The sequence below is a fragment of the Sphaerodactylus townsendi genome, linkage group LG05 (assembly GCF_021028975.2).
Source record: "Sphaerodactylus townsendi isolate TG3544 linkage group LG05, MPM_Stown_v2.3, whole genome shotgun sequence".
In the NCBI taxonomy this organism is placed as follows: domain Eukaryota; kingdom Metazoa; phylum Chordata; class Lepidosauria; order Squamata; family Sphaerodactylidae; genus Sphaerodactylus; species Sphaerodactylus townsendi.
This window is the reverse complement of record NC_059429.1, coordinates 95193348-95213308: the sequence shown is the minus strand read 5'-3', so window position 1 is coordinate 95213308 and position 19961 is coordinate 95193348. Positions and strand designations below refer to the sequence as shown.

At 42.6% G+C, this 19961-nt stretch overlaps 1 protein-coding gene across 1 annotated transcript in view; it reads left to right on the top strand.

Annotated features, from left to right (window-relative positions):
* The first annotated feature begins 2963 nt into the window (after positions 1–2963).
* The window catches only part of PTPN22 (protein tyrosine phosphatase non-receptor type 22), a 47215-nt gene continuing 30217 nt past the window's right edge, over positions 2964–19961 (top strand). Inside the window, exons 1-3 of the mRNA XM_048497588.1 lie at positions 2964–3111; positions 12611–12719; positions 16063–16139. Coding sequence (XP_048353545.1) covers positions 3025–3111; positions 12611–12719; positions 16063–16139 — 273 coding nt within the window. The 5' untranslated portion in view covers positions 2964–3024. The remainder of the gene's footprint in view (positions 3112–12610; positions 12720–16062; positions 16140–19961) is intronic.

Here is a 19961-nt window from a genome sequence, read left to right as displayed (position 1 = left end):
TTTCTACAATAGTACATTTTTGAAACAAAATGCAGCTCTTCAAAAAAAATTAGCCATTTACAACAATTAAAATGTATATACAGCATTGTTGAATAATATGCTATTCCTGTTTGTTCCATAAATATTGTACTATGAGATACAAAGGAGTATCCATATTAATCTATGATACCATTTAATGTGAAAATGTGCAGGTTTGTACAAGAATAAGAAACATACTAATGTGAATTGTATCCTTGATTTCCTCAGGAAAAAAAACATCGCAAGCATTGAGTTTTATACAATTCTATAAACAACATGTACGCATCAGACCACTTGTTGAAAATTATAGATTACCCCTCTCATAATTCTGGTAGTTGATTTTCACTTAGCATTGCTGGTTCACTGGATCAAATGTGTAGTTAGAAGTCACAGCTGATAAAACACATTATGGAGAAGATCTATTTCTTAACAATTTTCTTACCTATATATACAGAAATCCAAAGGGCTACGCAAACCTTCATCTTGCTGACTGCACGCTAACTGGCAAAAGAAGTGTCTAGATAGTAATGTTAACTTTTTTTGAACTTCCTGTAGCAAGGTAGTGGTCATCCAGAGAGTCACTTCTAATCAAATGTTAACAATCTCTGAGAACTCAACAGATGACAACAGTTTCATGGAATTGCTATAGAGGCTAGCAGGCTGGTTTGGGCAGACTGAGCATATCCTGTCTGCCTATAAGTGGATGGAGAACATGGTTTCTGCACCCAGTTATGTGTTGGGTTATGAATGCAGTAACATGGAGTGGGACTGAGGGGGAATTTAACTAGATTTACCTTTGCTGCAGCCTGAAGCGTATCTTTTGGTACATTGTTTTGGTACATTTTGGTATACCAGTGGCATAGGAGGTTAAGAGCTCATGTATCTGATCTGGAGGAACCGGGTTTGATTCTCCGCTCTGCCGCCTGAGCTGTGGAGGCTTATCTGGGGAATTCAGATTAGCCTGTACACTCCCACACACGCCAGCTGAGTGACCTTGGGCTAGTCACAGCTTTTCGCTCTCTCAGCCCCACCTACTTCACAGGGTGTTTGTTGTGAGGGGGGAAGAGCAAGGAGATAGTAAGCCCCTTTGAGTCTCCTACAGGAGAGAAAGGGGGGATATAAATCCAAACTCCTCCTCCTCCTCCTCTTCCTCTTCCTCTATATTGTTTTCAACAGGGCTATGTGATGATTTTTCAACATTTAAATATACAGACCAGATCAGTTCACTTCATATATCTGGACACTCTTTTATATTGTTCTGTTTTTTTATCTGCATTGTTGATAACGTATGTATTCTGCATAGTACAGAAATCTGTACCTGGGATGCACATTTCACCAGTAGAGAATGAGATGGTGAGTATTCTTAAAGTCTTTTATTAGAAAGTGATACATCTGTTAATTTCAGGCCATATCTGATAGAGGGAGAACGTGATATAAAATGGTTGTGTCTGCCCCCTCAGCCTGTAAAGATGGGGACTATATGGCAATGTTGTCATACGCTATTCTCTGCTGCAGCCCTTCAGTATGGGGACAATTATTATGGTCTGTGTTGGTATTTGCAGCAATTAAACAAAACTGGGGAGTGGGGGGGTGGCAGGGGGCAGGGGAACTTTGCATTTATCACTCCTAAATAAAATCTTGGTTTAAAATAGCATAAATTCCTGACCTTCTGTTTTTGATAAGAAGGATGTATGGAAGAGAAACACTGAAACCTAATCAAGATAATGATAAAACTCTTGATTGCTTTGGTGTCTCTTCTCCCCATTTTACTCCCCATTTCCCCTTTAAGGTGGAGGAAAGGAAGCTTTTCTGCTGCTCTGGCTTAAAGGAGAAAGCCCAAGAGCTTCACAGGTCTACTTGGAAACAGTATGTCATCATATCAAAGTTCCTTCCAAGGGTACCGATATTTAGCCGACCACACAGGGCAAAATCACCTGTACGGAAGCATTGCCATGCTGTTAAGTATATATATATCATATTAAATTCTTTCCCCATCATTGTGGAAGCCAATTTGGGGCAACAGAGTTTGCCTTCTGATTCTGTTCTGTATTTCTTTACATATGACACATTAAGATGTATCAGTCAAGAAACAGCTGGTGGGGCAATGCTCCCGATTTATAGAGAGACTGAGAAACTATGCACTTCCTGTGTTCCAAATGCATGAATCAAGCAAGAAAGGCAGTTAGCATTCTGTTTTTGAGTTCATTTTCCAAAAGAAGCAACTGAATCAAGATCTTTTTGAGGGGTAGGTGGATGATCACAGTTCAAATAACATGCATTCCAGGAATTGGCTAGCCTCTTACTCACTGACCCTGTGTAAGTTTAACGTACAAAACAAAAATGTCTGGGCTTGATGGAACTTTCCAAAGTTCATCCAAGGCCATGTGAAAGGGTGGTAATGTCTGAATATTTCTGAGTTTTCTGGCAAAGCTGAGGACTAAGGCATGACTGTCACATTTGAATAACTAAGTAATTTCTCAAGGGAGAGGGATGAACGAAGGCTCTTCCTCTGACAAGATTATTTATCTACACAGACGTAGTTCAAATTGATGAATGAAGGCAGCTCTAGGAATGAACACTGATCTCATTAGTGGGCTAAATCAGGGACCTGGGGTAACTTCTCAGGGGATGATTCTGACAGGGTTTTGTTGCTCATCAGGCGGAGATTGCTCCAGAGAATTACCTGGTGAGAATCTGTTCCAGAGGAAAGCTCAGTAGTGAGTTCAGCAAGATCCATGTGAGCAAAGCAAAATGTTTGACTTCCTTTGAGAAACCGTGTATTATTTAAAACTTTCAAAGGAGGCACTAGGACCCAGGGTGGAATGGTTCTTTTAATTTCCCCCACTGTGACTGCTACACACATACTAATTTCCTTTAGGTCTTGTGATGAAGTAACTAAACCACAACCTTCAACGGGAACCCTCTGTGCTGGTGGTTTCCATTGCAGCATATGTTTGTCATGTCCATCTTCATCTCTGGCAGTTCAGCCTCTCACAGTTTTACAGCATGGATCAAAGAGAAATTCTCATGCAAAACCTGGAAAGAGTCAAGAGCCAAAAACTCAACAGAGAGGAATTTTCAAATGAATTTTTGGTAAGCAATCTACAGCACTTCTTCTGTGTTTGACGTTGTGGTAAGCAGAGAGATCTGGCTATTGTGGCAAATGCCACATATTGTTCAGTCTCAACTATTGTGAGTCCTAATGTAACAATGCCACTTTCTAGCACAATTAGCGAGTATAATAAGTAATTAGCTAGATTTTAAAAAACATTGAAAGGGAAAAGTTTTTAATTGTCTGGTTCGTAGTCTTTACAGTTCTTCCTGTTTGTTCTCATACGGATGAACTGATGGAAATTCACTGTTGGTTTTGCTGTAAAATGGTGTTCTGCTGAATTCCTACTGAAATTTTAGATATACTGGGAGAGAGTTTGGCTCAAATATTTAGAAAATGATTATTCAATCAATTTCATTCATTGGGTATTGAAAGCTAAATAATTTTCCCTCACTCACTAGAATTATGGCATCACTGTATATCAAGGGAAAATAGGTTTTAAAAGGTGTCACCACAAGTTTGTTAAACTTTTAAAAAATTCTTATGCTTGCAATTCAATTGAAACATCTACATTGATAAAAATCTATGTACAGGTTAAGCATGGCTTAATTTTATTCCACGTTAATAATACACAGAAATGTGTCATTCATAGATGTATATCTTCTTGTGAAATTCCTCAGAGATCCATTCTGGAAAAGGCAGACAGGATTGCAAGCTTCTTGCTAACTCATTTCTGAGAATTAAAGCACCCAGATTATTACATTTCCATATTTTCCACACTTTTTTTTAATGTGCTGGTGTCTCCTTAACTTTTCACCTCCCAGTGAAATTGTAGCATCAAGCCTTCAGCTGTGGACTCACACTGTTACCGCTACTGGTTTAGAGATGTGATGTTGGTTTGTTATTTTTTAATCATATTTTTATTTGGTTTTACAAGAGACATGTGCTTGTTGAAATACAATGGAGTTTTATATCTTTTTTCTTAACTAATTTGTGTTTGCTCTGCCAAACTGGCATTAAAGTGAGGAGTCGGCATCTCCTCTGGCAGACCTGATGTGGGGAAGAATGCATGCCTCTTGTAGGGCTTACATGTTAACATGCAACCTCTCTATTCCCTTCCAGTAGAAGCAGACAGGTGTTATGCTTCTACGGCTGTTTCTGCATGGTCCAAATATCCCTGGTTGAGTAAGGGAAATATCCCAGTCTGACCAAGAAGTTTGCACGGTTCCCAGTCCTAAAGCCGGTTTGCCCCACAATATTTACCATATCCTGGGATTTTCAAAAATCGCCAAGTTTATTTTTCCCACCCAGCTGCCTGATTGCCCTGCCCTGCCGCCCGCCCTGCCACTCACCCCCTGATCTCCCCACCTGACGTCATGTCAGTTTTCAACTCTGCTGAGCTGCTGACTGTTGCAGCTCACCCTTCCCGAAATGTTCCCCCAAGCATGTTTTCTGCTCATGGTATCGACTGGGTTCCATTTTGCCTGGGTTAATCAGGAGTGGAGTCCCAAAATGTCCCCGTTTTTTGTACATGTACTGTTGCTTGGAGCACATAGCTAGGGAGATGTGCACTTTGGGCTGAATGTTAGTGGGCATATCACAGGGGGGCGGGGTGTTTCTCATTTTCCACAAAAATATGAGAATGTGAGTGGGAACGTGATGTGATGCTGTGCCCCACTGTTTTTTGCTGCCACTTGCCGTGTTGAGGCCTGCGCCAGGCCCTATCCAGAACTTTTCAGCAGCTGCTGCCCCCAAACAACAGTCAATCGGAATGTGGGACACTGGGGTATGTTTGCGCATGCGCAGATACACTTGTGGTGTACATACAAAAAACCCGGGCTCATGCAAAACAAACTGGAGTATCTTCTCCTGCGCCAGGCCCTATCCAGGCCCTTTTCCACAGCTGCTGCCCCCAAACAACAGCCAATCGGAATGTGGGACACTGGGGTATGTTTGCGCATGCGTGGATACACTTGTGGTGTACATACAAAAAACCTGGGCTTATGCAAAACAAACTGGAGTATTTCCTCCCCATTTTCACTTGATTCCTTCACAGAAACGGGCAGCCATGCGAAGAGAGAAACTGGGATAAAATAGACCTGGATAGTAAGATGCCAATTGTAACCTGGTATATTTGTGCCGTTGCAGAAATGGACTAGGTGATACAAAAAAACAAGCTGTATTAACTTACATGGGGGAAGTCATAATGTGTAGCTACAAGATTAGGTTTAGTACTACGGAAGGATTTTTTTAAAAAAATTAACTATTTGGAAGCACCAACAATCTCCCAATTTCTTCCTCCTGCTGGGGTTTCATGGTAAAGATGGAAATGCTTTGTAAGTTAGACAGTAACTAATTTCAGATAGACAGTAACTAATTTTTCCACAGGGCTGTATCCTTTGGTGGTCTTTCAGATGGCAGTTACACAGCAAAATTCACATATATTTGGGTCAAAGACATTCAAACCATCACCTTCTCATTTTACTACCAGATTAGTTATCCATACTGAGGCATCTCTACATTGTACAATGGAAATTAAATGAAATATTATTGTGAATGCAGCAGATAGATATTTTCCAAGAGTCAGCTTTTTTCACTTTTCATTTCCCTAGAAGGAAAGAATATGAGCCCATTCACACATAGCTGTGATAAAACCAGTCAAGTTAATCATAGAGCTGATTTCTAGTTTCCACAGATTCATGTTAAGGAATGTGGTGTGATTAATCTCTGAAGAGAGATGCTGTAGCTCTATTCTGTATGAAAACTATAACTAAAATCCAGATGTATGGAGCAAAGTGTAGACTAGTCTGTCAAGGCAATCCTTCTACCATGCTCAGAGCAGGGACGTAGCTATAGATTTTTTATTGGGGGGGTTCAGTGTGTGTGGCCACGCCCCCACCCACCCCTAGGGGGCGTGGCCACACCTACTCAATCCCCACCGTGGCCTCAGTACTTATAAAAGCAGCTCTCTGAGGCCCGGGACAGCAGACTCCCCCGCCCAACCCCCACCCCCCACTGGCTGGGCTCCCAGCCAGCAGTCTCTTCTGCCCTCTTGTCTGGGCAGAGGCGTAGCTAGGGAGAATGGAGCCCGGTGCAAAATCTGAGTTTTGCGCCCCCCCCCCCCCCGTGGGCGGCTGCTATGATGCTGGAATCCACCCCCAAACAGCATCACTTTCAATGGTGTTTAAACTAGGGAGCCCAGATTCTCCTTTTAAATCCACCTTAAAGGGAAAATCTGGGGTCCCCAGTTAAAACAACATCTGGTATAAAGGGAATGGGGAGATTCCCAGACAGCAGGAGTTGCCCTGACTTTCAGGTTGTATTTTGTTCCTGTGCACCAATAGCGACTTGCAAGCCCTCAGGTGAATTAATAAGAACACGACATTTATTTGCAAGCCGGCCAGGGGCTGCCAAGGACGAGGCATCTTTCTCACGAAGAACCCCCAGATCCAGGAAAAAAACCAAATAATATGTCAAGAATATGTCTCCAAGGTGGGCCTGGAGAGGGTCCTTTGCCCACTGCTGTGCCCACTTTCCTGACCTGCTAGATTGGTTGGGGATAGGGTGGGGTACAAATATAATTGAAATGAAAATGAAATGAAATGAAAGTGATGCTGTTTTGGGGTGGATTATCCCCCACCCTGAAACAGCATCACTTTCAATGTTTAAACTGTGGACCTCAGATTCTCCCTTTAAATCCATGCCGAAGGGGGTAGATTTAAAAGGAGACTCTGGAAAAATTTAGGGGGGTGTCTGCTGTCAGGGGTGCAATTGTTAAGCTAGCAGCACCAAACATTCAGGGTATCTTTAGGACACTCTCCTGATAATACCACCCAGGTTTGGTGAAGTTTAGTTCATGGGGGCCAAAGTTATGGACCCTCAAATGTGTAGCCCCCCATCTCCTATTAGCTTCCATTGGAAACAATGGGGGATGGGGCACCCCCTTTGAGAGTCCATAACTTTGGATCCCCTGAACCAAACCTCACCAAACCTGGGTGGTATCATCAGGAGAGTCTCCCAACAAATCCCTGAAATTTTGGTGCTGCTAGCTTAAAAACTGCACCCCCTGCAGGCCAAAAATGAAAAAACACTTTATGAAATGAAAATGAAAAAAATACAAAAAACCCACAAACAGGGGTGGTGGTGGAGCTTCGGACATGTAATGGGCGGGGTTGAACCCGAGAACCCCCCCTTACCTATGTCCTTGGATCAGAGAATGATGGAGCTATATATATATATATATCCCTGAACCCCCCCCCCCCCCAATATATATATGGGCTGCCAGCACCCAAACCACTGATGTCCCCTTTTTCCTTTCTCTTGATAAGTAAAGCATGGTTGACAAATGGTGACAGATGTGGAGGTTAGTGCTGGCAGCCTACAGCACTGGCCCTATGAATTTTGAACTGAGCAGGGCATTTATTTCTGACTGAATGGATACAATTTGGTGAGAAGCAGGAAAAGTTTAGGCAGTTCTTTCATGCTAGGAAAGTATGACAAGTCAAATGTTCAAATAGCTTCAAAATTAGTTGTGGGTTAATTAGTCTTTTGGATGTGTCTGTAGTTTTAGTTTTCAGGGTTATTGTAATGTGAACACTTGATCTTCTCACAATTTTGGAAACTCTTGACCCTAATCTTACGAATTACAAATTACAGAAGTCTATCTTCACTTTTCCACTTAAAACTATGCATTTGGAAAGGGAAACTGGACAAATGAGCTATTAGAAGTGATGCTATCTTTACTTCCACTAAAATTTATGTCTTTTTAGATGCTTAAGTGCACTGTTTTAGCAAGGCCTACAGTTTATAGTGACTCATTCAATTTATTTACTTTATATACAAGTGAACCATGGCTGAGTCTCCCCCCTCCCCCCTGCTTATTATTGTGCAAGCAGCTCTGTTTTCAGATAACTGTGGGTGTATTCAAAATAGTGGCACCATATTGCATCCTCTGTGGGGAAAAAATGTAACCATCATATTCTCATCAGCCATTCTTATTGGCTACAAACAAAATCCTTTCTAGCCAGTTAAATGGAGGACTTTGGTGGTACATCTGAAACCTACTTCCTATAGAATTTGGAAAGATTTCATATAAACATTGTGGGTAACATTTTCTAAGGTATGTTAGTTGATGGCTTCCACTGAAACATTCTTCTATTGTAATCCTTCCCCCATGTACTAACAGGTTGTCCATCTGTCCATGATACTGAGATATCTTTGTGAGACTGCTTCTCTCACTTACCATTTTGCCTGATAAATATGAGTGGTGAAATTGTTATGTGCATTTTGCATCAAAGAGCAGCTTTCAAGATTTGATACTTTGAGTGTTTAACTGAAGAATCTGGGAAACTTTAGAATTCATATAAACGCTGGTTAATTATTATTTTTTCTCAAGATATCAAATATTCAGTTTTAGATGTGTGAAGCTTTTAAAATAATGGTGTAATATCTTGTGATGTACATAACGTGTATACTGATTGGATCTCCCTAAAATCACGGCAGAAATGTGGAGAAATAAAGCAGTGCACAGTACACAACAATGATCCTGCCATATCTCTGGCTCATTGTTCTAGGCAACAAATCACAGTGGCCATTTATGCAGGAGACCCCCATGGTGTGCTAACAACTGAAGGAGGCAAGTGGTTTTAGAAATCATGAATTGGGTGTGGAAATGGGCTAATGCAAATACTATAGGTAACATGGTTAAATGATTTGCAAGACTGTACATAGAAAGAAGTCGACAGCGGCTTCAGAGAGCAGGGAAAACTGGGTCAAACAAACGTCAGAAGACGGCAAGGGAGCCTCCAGTTCATTTATTGTCTCTAAGGTGGAGGGAAGGTCCTGGCGGAGCGACGCGACTTTATCCGCAAAAAATACGCCCCCGCCTGGTGGAACGCTCTACCTCCCACAGCCTCACAGCTTGGGGCCCTGCGGGATCTTAAAGAATTTCACTTGGGAGCCTGCAAGGCAGGAGGCTGGTGTTCCACCTGCCCGGACCCCTTGAGGGGTCCGGCCGCTGATGCCCCCCCTCCTCTCTCCTCTCCTCTCCTCTCTTATAACATCTGTGGACCCGTTTTGGGACCAGTGCTCTTTAACCTATTCATAAATGACCTGGAAGTATGGGTTGGAAGTGTGGTGGCCAAGTTTGCAGATGATACCAAATTATGTAGGGTGGTGAGAACCACAAAGGATTGCGAAGAGCTCCAAGCGGACCTTGAAAAATTAGGTGAGTGGGCTATGAAATGGCAAATGCAGTTCAATGTAGCAAAATGTAAAGTGATGCACATAGGGGCAAAAAAACCAAACTTCACATACACGCTACAGGGGTCAGTGCTATCAGTCACAGACCAGGAAAGGGATTTAGGCATCTTAGTTGATAGTTCCATGGGAATGTCAACTCAATGCATGACAGCTGTGAAAAAGGCAAACTCTATGCTGGGGATAATTAGAAAAGGAATTGATAATAAAACTGCAAAGATTGTCATGCCCTTATATAAAGCAGTGGTGCGATCGCACTTGGAGTACTGTGTCCAGTTCTGGTCGCCGCATCTCAAAAAGGATATTGAGGAGATAGAAAAAGTGCAGAGAAGGGCAACGAGGATGATTGAGGGACTGGAGCACCTTCCCTATGAGGAGAGGCTGCAGCGTTTGGGACTCTTTGGATTTGGAGAGGAGGCTGAGGGGGATATGATTGAAGTCTACAAAAAAATTATGCATGGGGTAGAAAATGTTGACAGAGAAATTTTTCTCTCTTTCTCACAATACTAGAACCAGGGGGCATTCATTGAAAATGCTGGGGGGAAGAATTAGGACTAATAAAAGGAAACACTTCTTCACGCAACGTGTGATTAGTGTTTGGAATATGCTGCCACAGGAGGTGGTGATGGCCACTAACCTGGATAGCTTTAAAAGGGGCTTGGACAGATTTATGGAGGAGAAGTCGATTTATGGCTACCAATCTTGATCCTCTTTGATCTGAGATTGCAAATGCCTTAACAGACCAGGTGATCGGGAGCAACAGCCGCAGAAGGCCATTGTGTTCACATCCTACATGTGAGCTCCCAAAGGCACCTGGTGGGCCACTGCGAGTAGCAGAGAGCTGGACTAGATGGACTTTGGTCTGATCCAGCTGGCTTGTTCTTATGTTCTTATGACCCTGCCGTTCCCCCATCCCGTCTCCTCCCCTTTTTCTTTTTAGGGGATTGCTAGTAGGTCGCCATCGTTAATTTTGATATTAGGATGCTGCATTTTAATGGGGTTAATTTTAGCATATAGAGCTATATTTAACTTTGATTTTATTTGTGCTCTATTTGTTTGTTCTGTTAGCCGCCCTGAGCCCTTCGGGGGAGGGCGGTTTATAAATACAATAAATAAATAAGTATGGGATGTTGAACCACGTAAAGGAATTAAGTAGGAGGATATGGAATATGGTAGTAGTGAGTAACTTAGCAGCTATTACTAAGACATGATTGAGCAATGATAGAACGATGATTGATTTCATGAACGTTTGAGGAAAATGAGTATAATTTTGGAACAGAAATAAAACTTGAAAGACTGTGTTCACATAGATAATACCAGTTCTGTATTATGAAGTTAATGGAGCATAAAAACCCAAACACAACTGTTCTGTTTATGAGTTTGTTTGGAATGACAGTCAAACATTGAGTCTTATTTAATTTAATATGCTGGCATTTTACCCATAGGGTTGGCAAGGGGGTTGAGTGGCTGCCATTTTAGGCATGCTTACCTGGAAGTAAGCTAAATAGAATTCAATTTAAGCGTGCATAGTGATTGCTTGATGAGAAGGAAAGGGACTTGTGTTAATGAGCATTCTGAGGTATTTTTGGATATGGAGCTTATGTTCATACCATTTTTATAATTTGGAAGGGCGTTTCCATCTACTTTGTTGTAATATGTACTGCTGATCAATAGTCCTTTCTGCGCAAACCTTTTTAAATGTTTTGAGGCAGGAAATACAACGCTTTCTCCATGGAGTTCTGCATGGTTGTTGTCCCCCCCACCCCACCCCGCCTTACATTCCAAAAGTGTTTCATTGCCAGCCTGGAAACATTTTCTCTGAAACCCCTTTTCCTGCAATTATTTTGTGTGAAATGTTTTCAAAACATCTTCCCTTGCTGTCTAGACTTATTTAAAATGTTTTTTTCTTTCCTGCTGCATTTTCCACACCTTTTCGTGCTGTCCCTGAACTTTCCCCTCAGTGCCATTTTATCTCATCCCTGAGCTCACCCTGTTCCACCTTGCCTCTTTATTTTTGTCAGTTCATGGTTTAAAAATTTTTGGTTAAATCTTCAAAGCATCAATGATGCACAGCAACAGAGAATCCACGCATCAAGTCTTCAAAGCCTCAATTCTACAAATAGCCAAAAAAGAGGAAAAAAATACCACTCGCAGTGGCCATGAATTGTTTCCAGAGGGTGAGTGCGAACAAATGGGAGGGGAATCAAAACATTTTGCAAACGTTCTGCAAATGTTTTAGGTGACTTGTGCAGAAAGGGCCAGTGTCTTGCTGTAAAATTTTAATTGTTTTGGAATGACTGGATTGCTGGGAGGCAATATGGTGGAAAGCGGTGGAAGACAAGTCATTGACCTAAATGACATAAATGAGATTACCTGAGACTCTGTCTTGGCTAGAGACTTAGTAGTTTATCTCTATTTCTGTGACCATTGTCAGGAATTGGGAATCTGAGACAATAATAAAATACTTTGTCAACCACCAGATTTTGTAGTGGTTGCAAAATTTATGAATAGTTCTGTCATTTTAGATAATCCAGAAGTTTGATCATATCTTGATTTGGACTTTGGGATTCAAGTTGTGGTCAGACTGTGTATAGATGTACCCATCTAGATTGATGGATATGGGAAGTGTTCCCCGCCCCACCCCGCAATGGAGTATGCAGGTGAGGTGAACTTAACCGTGCCCCCCTCCTTGCTACAGCAACTAGCAGTGTTGGAAGAAATGCTTCAAGCAATGGAACGCAATGAGTGGGCGGAGTTTAGCTCTCCTAATCGATACTCTTCATTTTCTGGAAAGAAAGACATCCACAATCTCCTACTTTCCATGTTAATTTGAGGACATGTGAATAAATATTTATGAATGTCTCTGTCCCATTTGCTTTGACCTTCAGAAGCAGGGATATTGCTGGGGGTCTGGAGACTGGCAAAAAACATCACAGCAGTTAGATACTCTTGAGTTCCTTTTGTATTGTCAATAGGTGAAGGATTTTCATATTTTCCATACGTGCCTGTGATTCCACCACACCTGTTCAAGGGCTTCAGAAATTCTTACACAAGGATAATGTTCTAAGAAGCCACATCAGAAATGCACGTGTCTGAACTAAGCGTGGTTTCAGCTCGGCATGCAAACTTTCCACTTCCCCCAAGCCTCCCACTGCAAATGACGGCTGTTCTGTTCTCACTGTGGTTGTCTCAAGAGAGGCCGGTTTGGAAATAATTATAGTTGCAGTCCTATGACATTGCTAACATATTCTCTATAATCTCTTTTTCATGTTTCAACTGTAGAAACTGAAAAGGCAATCAGCAGCCTACAGAGCAGACAAAATCTACCCAACAGTGACAGCAGAGAGGCCAGAAAACATCACCAAGAACCGCTACAAAGATATCTTGCCATGTATGTTAGACGTTTACTACTGTGTTGCTTGAGCCTTCCAGCCAATGTGTAAGTGTAGAATGAGCAACTGGAGGATGTCCCTGTATTTGTGTATGTGTACACATGCAGAATGATGTGCGCATACACAAAGCAGTGGCTCTGGCCACGTTCCAAGTTGTCATCTAGATATTGATACAGTGGAGGAAGAACAGTAATATGGATTTCAATATACAATGCTTGAATTTTAAGAAGAGCCAGAGAATGGCCAAATGAAATGGGACCTCGAAGAATCTGTGAATGGACCTCCTACAATTGCTTCAGCACGATAACAGCAACTGTGTATGGGGGGAGATATGGCACACAGGGAGGGCTGTCACTTCCCCTGCCCCCTGTGGTAGTAGTCGGGTTCCGCCCAGTGGTGGGATTCAGCAGGTTCGCACCGCTTCGGCAAAACCAGTTGTTAAAATGGTGCTTGTAAACAACCAGTTGTTAAATTATTTGAATCCCACCACTGGTCCCGCCCTTTTGTTAACTTGCCTCCCCACATCTCTCATCATTGCAGCCTCTGATGATGCCAGAATCTGGAAAGGGTTTTTTTCTCCAGCAGCATATTCTTCCTCCTCCTCCTCCTCCTCCTCCTCCTCCTCCTCCTCCTCCTCCAAGCAGCTCACTTTCTTGCAGTGTGTGTGGGGCTGATAGATTCTATCATTATTATTCCCCTTCCTGTTCAATTTAAAGGCACTTTTGCAGGCTGTCCTTTATCCCTCCAGTCTCAGCCCTCCCCTGAGGATTTGTCTCTTGAGGATTCTTCTCCTCTTGAAAAGCAAAGATCCAGCCAGTCTGTTGCAGAAGCTAATTAGCATTGTATGGCTAATGTCATTTTGGAGGAGGCATTTGCAGGGGAAATCAAGAGGACCCTTTCCACAATCAACTTCTACTTTCCCCATGCTCACTAATTTCCCCTACAGCAATAGAAAATGATGTAAGCTACTTGGGTCCCCACTGGTGAGAAAGGAAGGAAATAAATACTTAAGGGAGAGGGAATTTAAGACTTGTCAAGCAAAAACTGCCCCAGAGTCCTGCTGTTTGTTTCACTGGGAAAACCTAAATGTACTGAATACAGGTTTCCCCACTGGAACAAATCACAGCTCATAAGAACATAAGAACTAGCCTGCTGGATCAGACCAAAGTCCATCTAGTCCAGCATTCTGCTACTCGCAGTGGCCCAGCAGGTGCCTTTGGGAGCTCACATGCAGTATGTGAAAGCAATGGCCTTCTGCTGCTGCTGCTCACGAGCACCTGGTCTGCTAAGGCATTTGCAATCTGAGATCAAGGAGGATCAAGATTGGTAGCCATAGACTTCTCCTCCATAAATCTGTCCAAGCCCTTTTTAAAGCTATCCAGGTTAGTGGCCATCACCACCTCCTGTGGCAGCATATTCCAAACACTAATCACACGTTGCGTGAAGAAGTGTTTCCTTTTATTAGTCCTAATTCTTCCCCCCAGCATTTTCAATGAATGCCCCCTGGTTCTAGTATTGTGAGAAAGAGAGAAAAATTTCTCTCTGTCAACATTTTCTACCCCATGCATAATTTTATAGACTTCAATCATATCCCCCCTCAGACGTCTCCTCTCCAAACTAAAGAGTCCCAAACGCTGCAGCCTCTCCTCATAAGGAAGGTGCTCCAATCATTCAATCATCCTCGTTGCCCTTCTCTGCACTTTTTCTATCTCTTCGACATCCTTTTTGAGATGTGACCAGAACTGAACACAGTACTCCAAGTGCGGTCGCACCACTGCTTTATATAAGGGCATGACAATCCTTGCAGTTTTATTATCAACTCCTTTCCTAATTATCCCCAGCATAGAGTTTGCCTTTTTCACAGCTGCCATGCATTGAGTTGACATTCCCATGGAACTATCAACTAAGACACCCCAATCCCTTTCCTGGTCTGTGACTGATAGCACTGACCCCTGTAGCGTGTATGTGAAGTTTGGATTTTTTGCCCCTATGTGCATCACTTTACATTTTGCTACATTGAACTGCATTTGCCATTTCTTAGCCCACTCACCTAATTTTTCAAGGTCCGCTTGGAGCTCTTCGCAATCCTTTGTGGTTCTCACCACCCTACATAATTTGGTATCATCTGCAAACTTGGCTACCACACTACCCACCTCTACTTCCAGGTCATTTATGAATAAGTTAAAGAGCACTGGTCCCAATACGGATCCTTGGGGGACACCACTCCCTACATCTCTCCATTGTGAGAACTTCCCATTTATACCCACCCTTTGTTTCCTGTTCCTCAACCAGTTTTTAATCCATAGGAGGACTTCCCCTCTTATTCCTTCATTGCTGAGTTTTCTCAACAGTCTCTGATGAGGAACTTTGTCAAAAGGCTTTTGGAAATCCAAGTAGACAGTGTCCACTGGTTCCCCCTTATCCACATGTCTGTTTACACCCTCAAAGAACTCTAGCTCCCTGAGTCCATTTCAGATTGGGGAAAATAGCATGGGGAAGAAAACTCCAGATGGAGTGCAATGCCATGCTGGGAGGCCAGAGGGAATTTGATGGCCCAGGTGGCTGGCTGATCTATGATTGTAATAAAATCTGGTAAGTAAGAAGGTCCATGCTGTGGGTGATCAGAAGTGCCTTTCATTTGCATTGTGCATCTTTAGACCCAAGTTGAATTAACTAAAGAGATTTACTATGAACAAGGTTCAATTTAAAATCAAATGTATTACATGATAGGGAAGAGATGCAAAGTACGCTTGGGTGGGGATAGATTGGTACATGAGAGGAAATGAAAAAGGTTTTTGGAGAGGGAGCCTTTGAAGGATAAGGAATTCTCCTAGTGGCACATAGACCCAAACAGGTATACTGCTCCAATATCAGCAAGCATTAAACTGCTTTGTTAACCCTCATTGCTAAACTGTTGTTCTAATAATCCTAATCCTCTTTCAGAATGCACAGAAGAAATAAGCAAAAGATGAGCAGAGTTGAAAACCATTTAGCACATAAGTGGTCGCTTTTATCTTTGTTAAGGCCAGAAAATATTATGGGGAGTGTATTGTGTATTCCTGCATTGCAGGGAGTTGGACTTGATGGCCCTTGGGGTCTCTTCCAACTCTATGATTCTATAAGTGACCCATTAGGTCACAAAGATATGCTGCACAAAAAATATCCCCCCTCCCCCGCAGCCACTACTGGGAATGTTTATTCATGACAACTTGCTGTAGCAGAAAGCGTGCAAGGGTAATATCCTCTGGAGCATCTGCCACAGGAAATCCTGACTTGAACTGAAATCTCTAGAGACCATCCTATGAAATAGTTGACAATTGTTCCTTTTACTGTTTCTTTTAGATGACCACAGCCGAGTGAAGCTGTCTCTGATCACTTCTGATAAAGACTCCAATTACATCAATGCAAATTTTATTCAGGTGGTAATTTATGCATGGGGTCTTTTGTTGCCTGTGGGATATTACTGTCATGGGCTAAAAACACATCTTGGGCTAATCAGCTGTGCAGAGTGAAAAAACAGTTGCATAACTAATAATCTGTAACTTTGTCAAAAGTCATGTTTACTTGGTATAATTGACCAAACGTTTCTCCACTCACAGGAAGGTTAACAAAGAGAAATCTGTAACTATATCGATCCTTAGCAGTCCCAGGGTTTTCAGATCTTGGGTCATAGGTCTGTTCCAGGAAAACCCTCTTCATCCTTGTGTCTTCAGTGCAGGCCCAGATGGGACAACACAGGTGCAGGCTAGCTGCTGGGAATCTGTTTCCACGTTTCTAGATGCTTCAGTGTCTTAGGAGCAGGGCTGTTTCCCACCCAAACAGTCATGTGACAGAGGTGGGGAAGTGTGCTCCTCCCTTGGTTCTCTGTTTGCCGCTGTGGAGAGAGGATGTGTTTGCTTCATGCATCAGTGTCTCATCAGAACTTCTTGATCCAGAGATGATATTATTCAAGAAATGCTCAGAATGTGGCATAAAGATGGCACAAAAAAGTGAGCACAACCAGTGCCTCTTTTGTTTGAGGAAGACAACGTTCCTGAGAATTGCCTGGCCTATAAGATGTTTATACTTAAGGCAAGGCATGAGAAGGATTTGTACCTTAAGGCAGCGTTATGCAAAAAATTATTGAAAGAAACTGACGACTGAGAAACAGAAGAAAAAAAATGAAACCACTCTCTGGTGGTTTTTATGCCGACTACACCCTCTAACCCTACAACTGATGCAATATCTGGGGCAAAAAAGCGTCTGAGCCCCCAGCTAAAAATGCCAAGAAAAAGGCAAAGTATACTTTGATAGAATCTATTCAGCAAGCAAAGTTTCCACATTGGAAGGACTCCACCTTTCCTCAACATCAATCATCGATACCTCCTTGGAGGTCATCAGCTTTGTCCTCTTGAAATCACCTCCTCAACATCAAGACCTGTTGCCTAGGCACTGGTCTCTGCTCTCAGCTCTCTGTCATGCTCTGGGTTCGAAAGAACACTGAATGCCACTGGCCACTCCACATCGAACTCAGTGTCAAGACAGTTCCCCTTGATGTCGACACTCCAGATCACCATTATGGGGGTCCTGTACACCTGGTGTGGAAGGATCTTGTTACAAGTGTCTCAGACCACCATCACCTTCCCTCAACAGACCTTCTTCACCTGTAGTATCAAAGGGAGCACTGTTTGAAGTGCCAGTTCTTCCATTGGTGATATTTGAATGTCAAGAAAGAGTCCCTGCACTTTGGATCCATAATACAAAGGATGGCAAGCAACCAGTCATGAGCAGCACAATTTCCATGGGACTTTTGCCCTGGTATATTGATCACCCCATGGACATAGCTGGGGAATCCCTAGATGTTTGACCAGGATCAACCTTAAGCATAGTAGGTTCATGGCACCTCAGAAATGTAACGATCATCAACTGTCAAGGCCAGGGAAACCACACCAACAGCGCAAACCCTCTCTGAAGAGGAGAATGATTCAGAACAGGAATTGGAGAGTGTGTCTGAGTGCCCATCTGTTCTGTCTCCAGATGATGTGATGGTGTTAGGTCTTGGAACCTTAAGCCAATAAAAGGACTCTGAAGTATTGATCAGTAGCATTTATTGAAGAGGTATTGAAGCACCATACTTGGCAAAGCCAGTTCTGATGAAGCTGGCATTCACAGACCCCTTTATCCCCCATTGAAACCCCCCTTCCCGTTTTCCCAAGAGGTTGTGAAAAACAGTCTTCGGAGCTAAGGTGCCCCAAGGTCGGTGGCAGATTTCAAGAGAGAGCCACCTAGCTTCCTGCCCTCTGAGATAATAGATGCAATACAGTTCTCATGGGACAGAAGTACCAGGGGAAGCCTAGTTGTCCACAAAATGTGTGAAGCCATAAAATAAAGATCCAGGAAAGAATGCACAGATGGCAGTAAATACATATAGCTGGCTGGTTACATATATATTTCTAGCAGCATTGGTTTGTAACTTTAAGCAGTTACATGGTTCTAGGAATGCATCTCAATCACCTAGATAACACCCCCTTGACAGATGGATCCCATGCTGGTGTCACCAACCAAGGTGTTAAAAGTTATACTCAGAACAGTTAAATAAAATAGCAAAAGCCTTAGACTTGATTACTTTACATGGAATCTGAACGTGTCTGATACAATGATGAATGTATTGTGCATCCCCAACGTGGGCCTATTTGCCCTTCTTCTAATAAAGAGCATCAGAGATATAGCAGAGGGAATATGGGCAATGGCAGTGTCTAGTCAACCATCAGTAAAAATGGTAGAGAATATGTATGGGATTAAGGAGCAGGATTGTGATTTTCTTTTCCACCACTCGAGGCCAAATTACCTAGTTACAGAGGTGCTTCTGTCCAAATATAGTTCAGGAGTGCACTCCTCTCCTATGGATAAGGAAAGTCAAAAATTGGATTCAACAGGCAGAAAAGTATGTTCATTGGGTGCATTGGTGCTGAGAGTCTCTAATTTTACAACTGTTTCGGAAAAGTACCAGACGTTTTCCTGGGACCAACTGGCCCAATGTATCGATGCCTTACTTGAGGACAAAAAGACAGTGGCCAGGTATGTGAAGAGTGTGCAACTAGGTAGAAAATAATTGAATGCACTAAGGCATGTATTAGATTATGTCAATAGGTCTCTATGGCCTCAACAGTAGTCTTAAGATTCCACTCATAACTAAGAACCTCTACACTCCCAGCAGGTACAAAGGTTACAGTGGAGGACCTCCCCTTTGAGGGAAGCAATCTGTTTAGTGACCAAGCAAAGGCAGTTCTAGATAGAATTAGGAAGAGTAAGAGGACAGCTGAGTCATTGGAATCACCTACAGTTCCTTGGGACCCTACAAACAAAGGCATTTCCCGAGACAAGTTCAACAATACAAGCATAGCTGGCTCAGTGCAGAAGGTTAGAGAGCCCATGCTTCATTGCTTGTTGACATAAAACTGGTTGACATAAAACTCATAGCCCCCTTTTTGCCCAGGAGAATATGGTCCTGCACACTGTGGAAACTGGCAAGGGGAAGATACAGACCGTTTTCGCTGAAAGAGGACCTACTCCTGTTGAGCCTGTTGTTGCATCACAACATACCACTCCTGTAGCTCACAACGTGGCTGATCCAGTGATACAGAACTGGTCTGACTGTGTATTGCAGGTGATGGTGGCAACTTTCAAATCAACTGCATGCTGTTTGTATTTGGTGAAATGGAAACATTTGGTCAAGTGCATGATTATACATAAAGTCCAACTAAGCGTGTTGCCGCTTCTAGAACTGAAGGATCAGAGTTTATCCACAAGCACAGTTAACATGCATTTGGCAATTATCTCAGCTGTTCAGGGGTGTTTTTTTCTACAAAAAACTTTTTTCTACAAAAAAGTTCCTGAAAGGTCCTGGTAATTTGTCACCACCATTGAAATTACTGGTTCTCCAATGAATCCTGACCTTGGGGTCAACACAATATATAAATTCTTTGAACCATTAGCTACATGTAATTTGTCCTTTTTGTCATGCAAGACAGCCTTTCTGATGGCAGTCACATCAGCTACGAGGGTAGGGGAGCTGAGTGCACTTTGCTCGGATGCCCCTTTCATTAAGTTTTATGGGGATAAGGATGTCCTTCATCACAGCATGAAGGTCAGAGCTAATATCTAGCTTCTACTTGTCCTAGGACATTGTCCTTCCAGTCTTTTTCTTGAATCTTCTGTTTGCAGCAGACCAGACCTTTCACAGACTAGACATGAGGAGAACA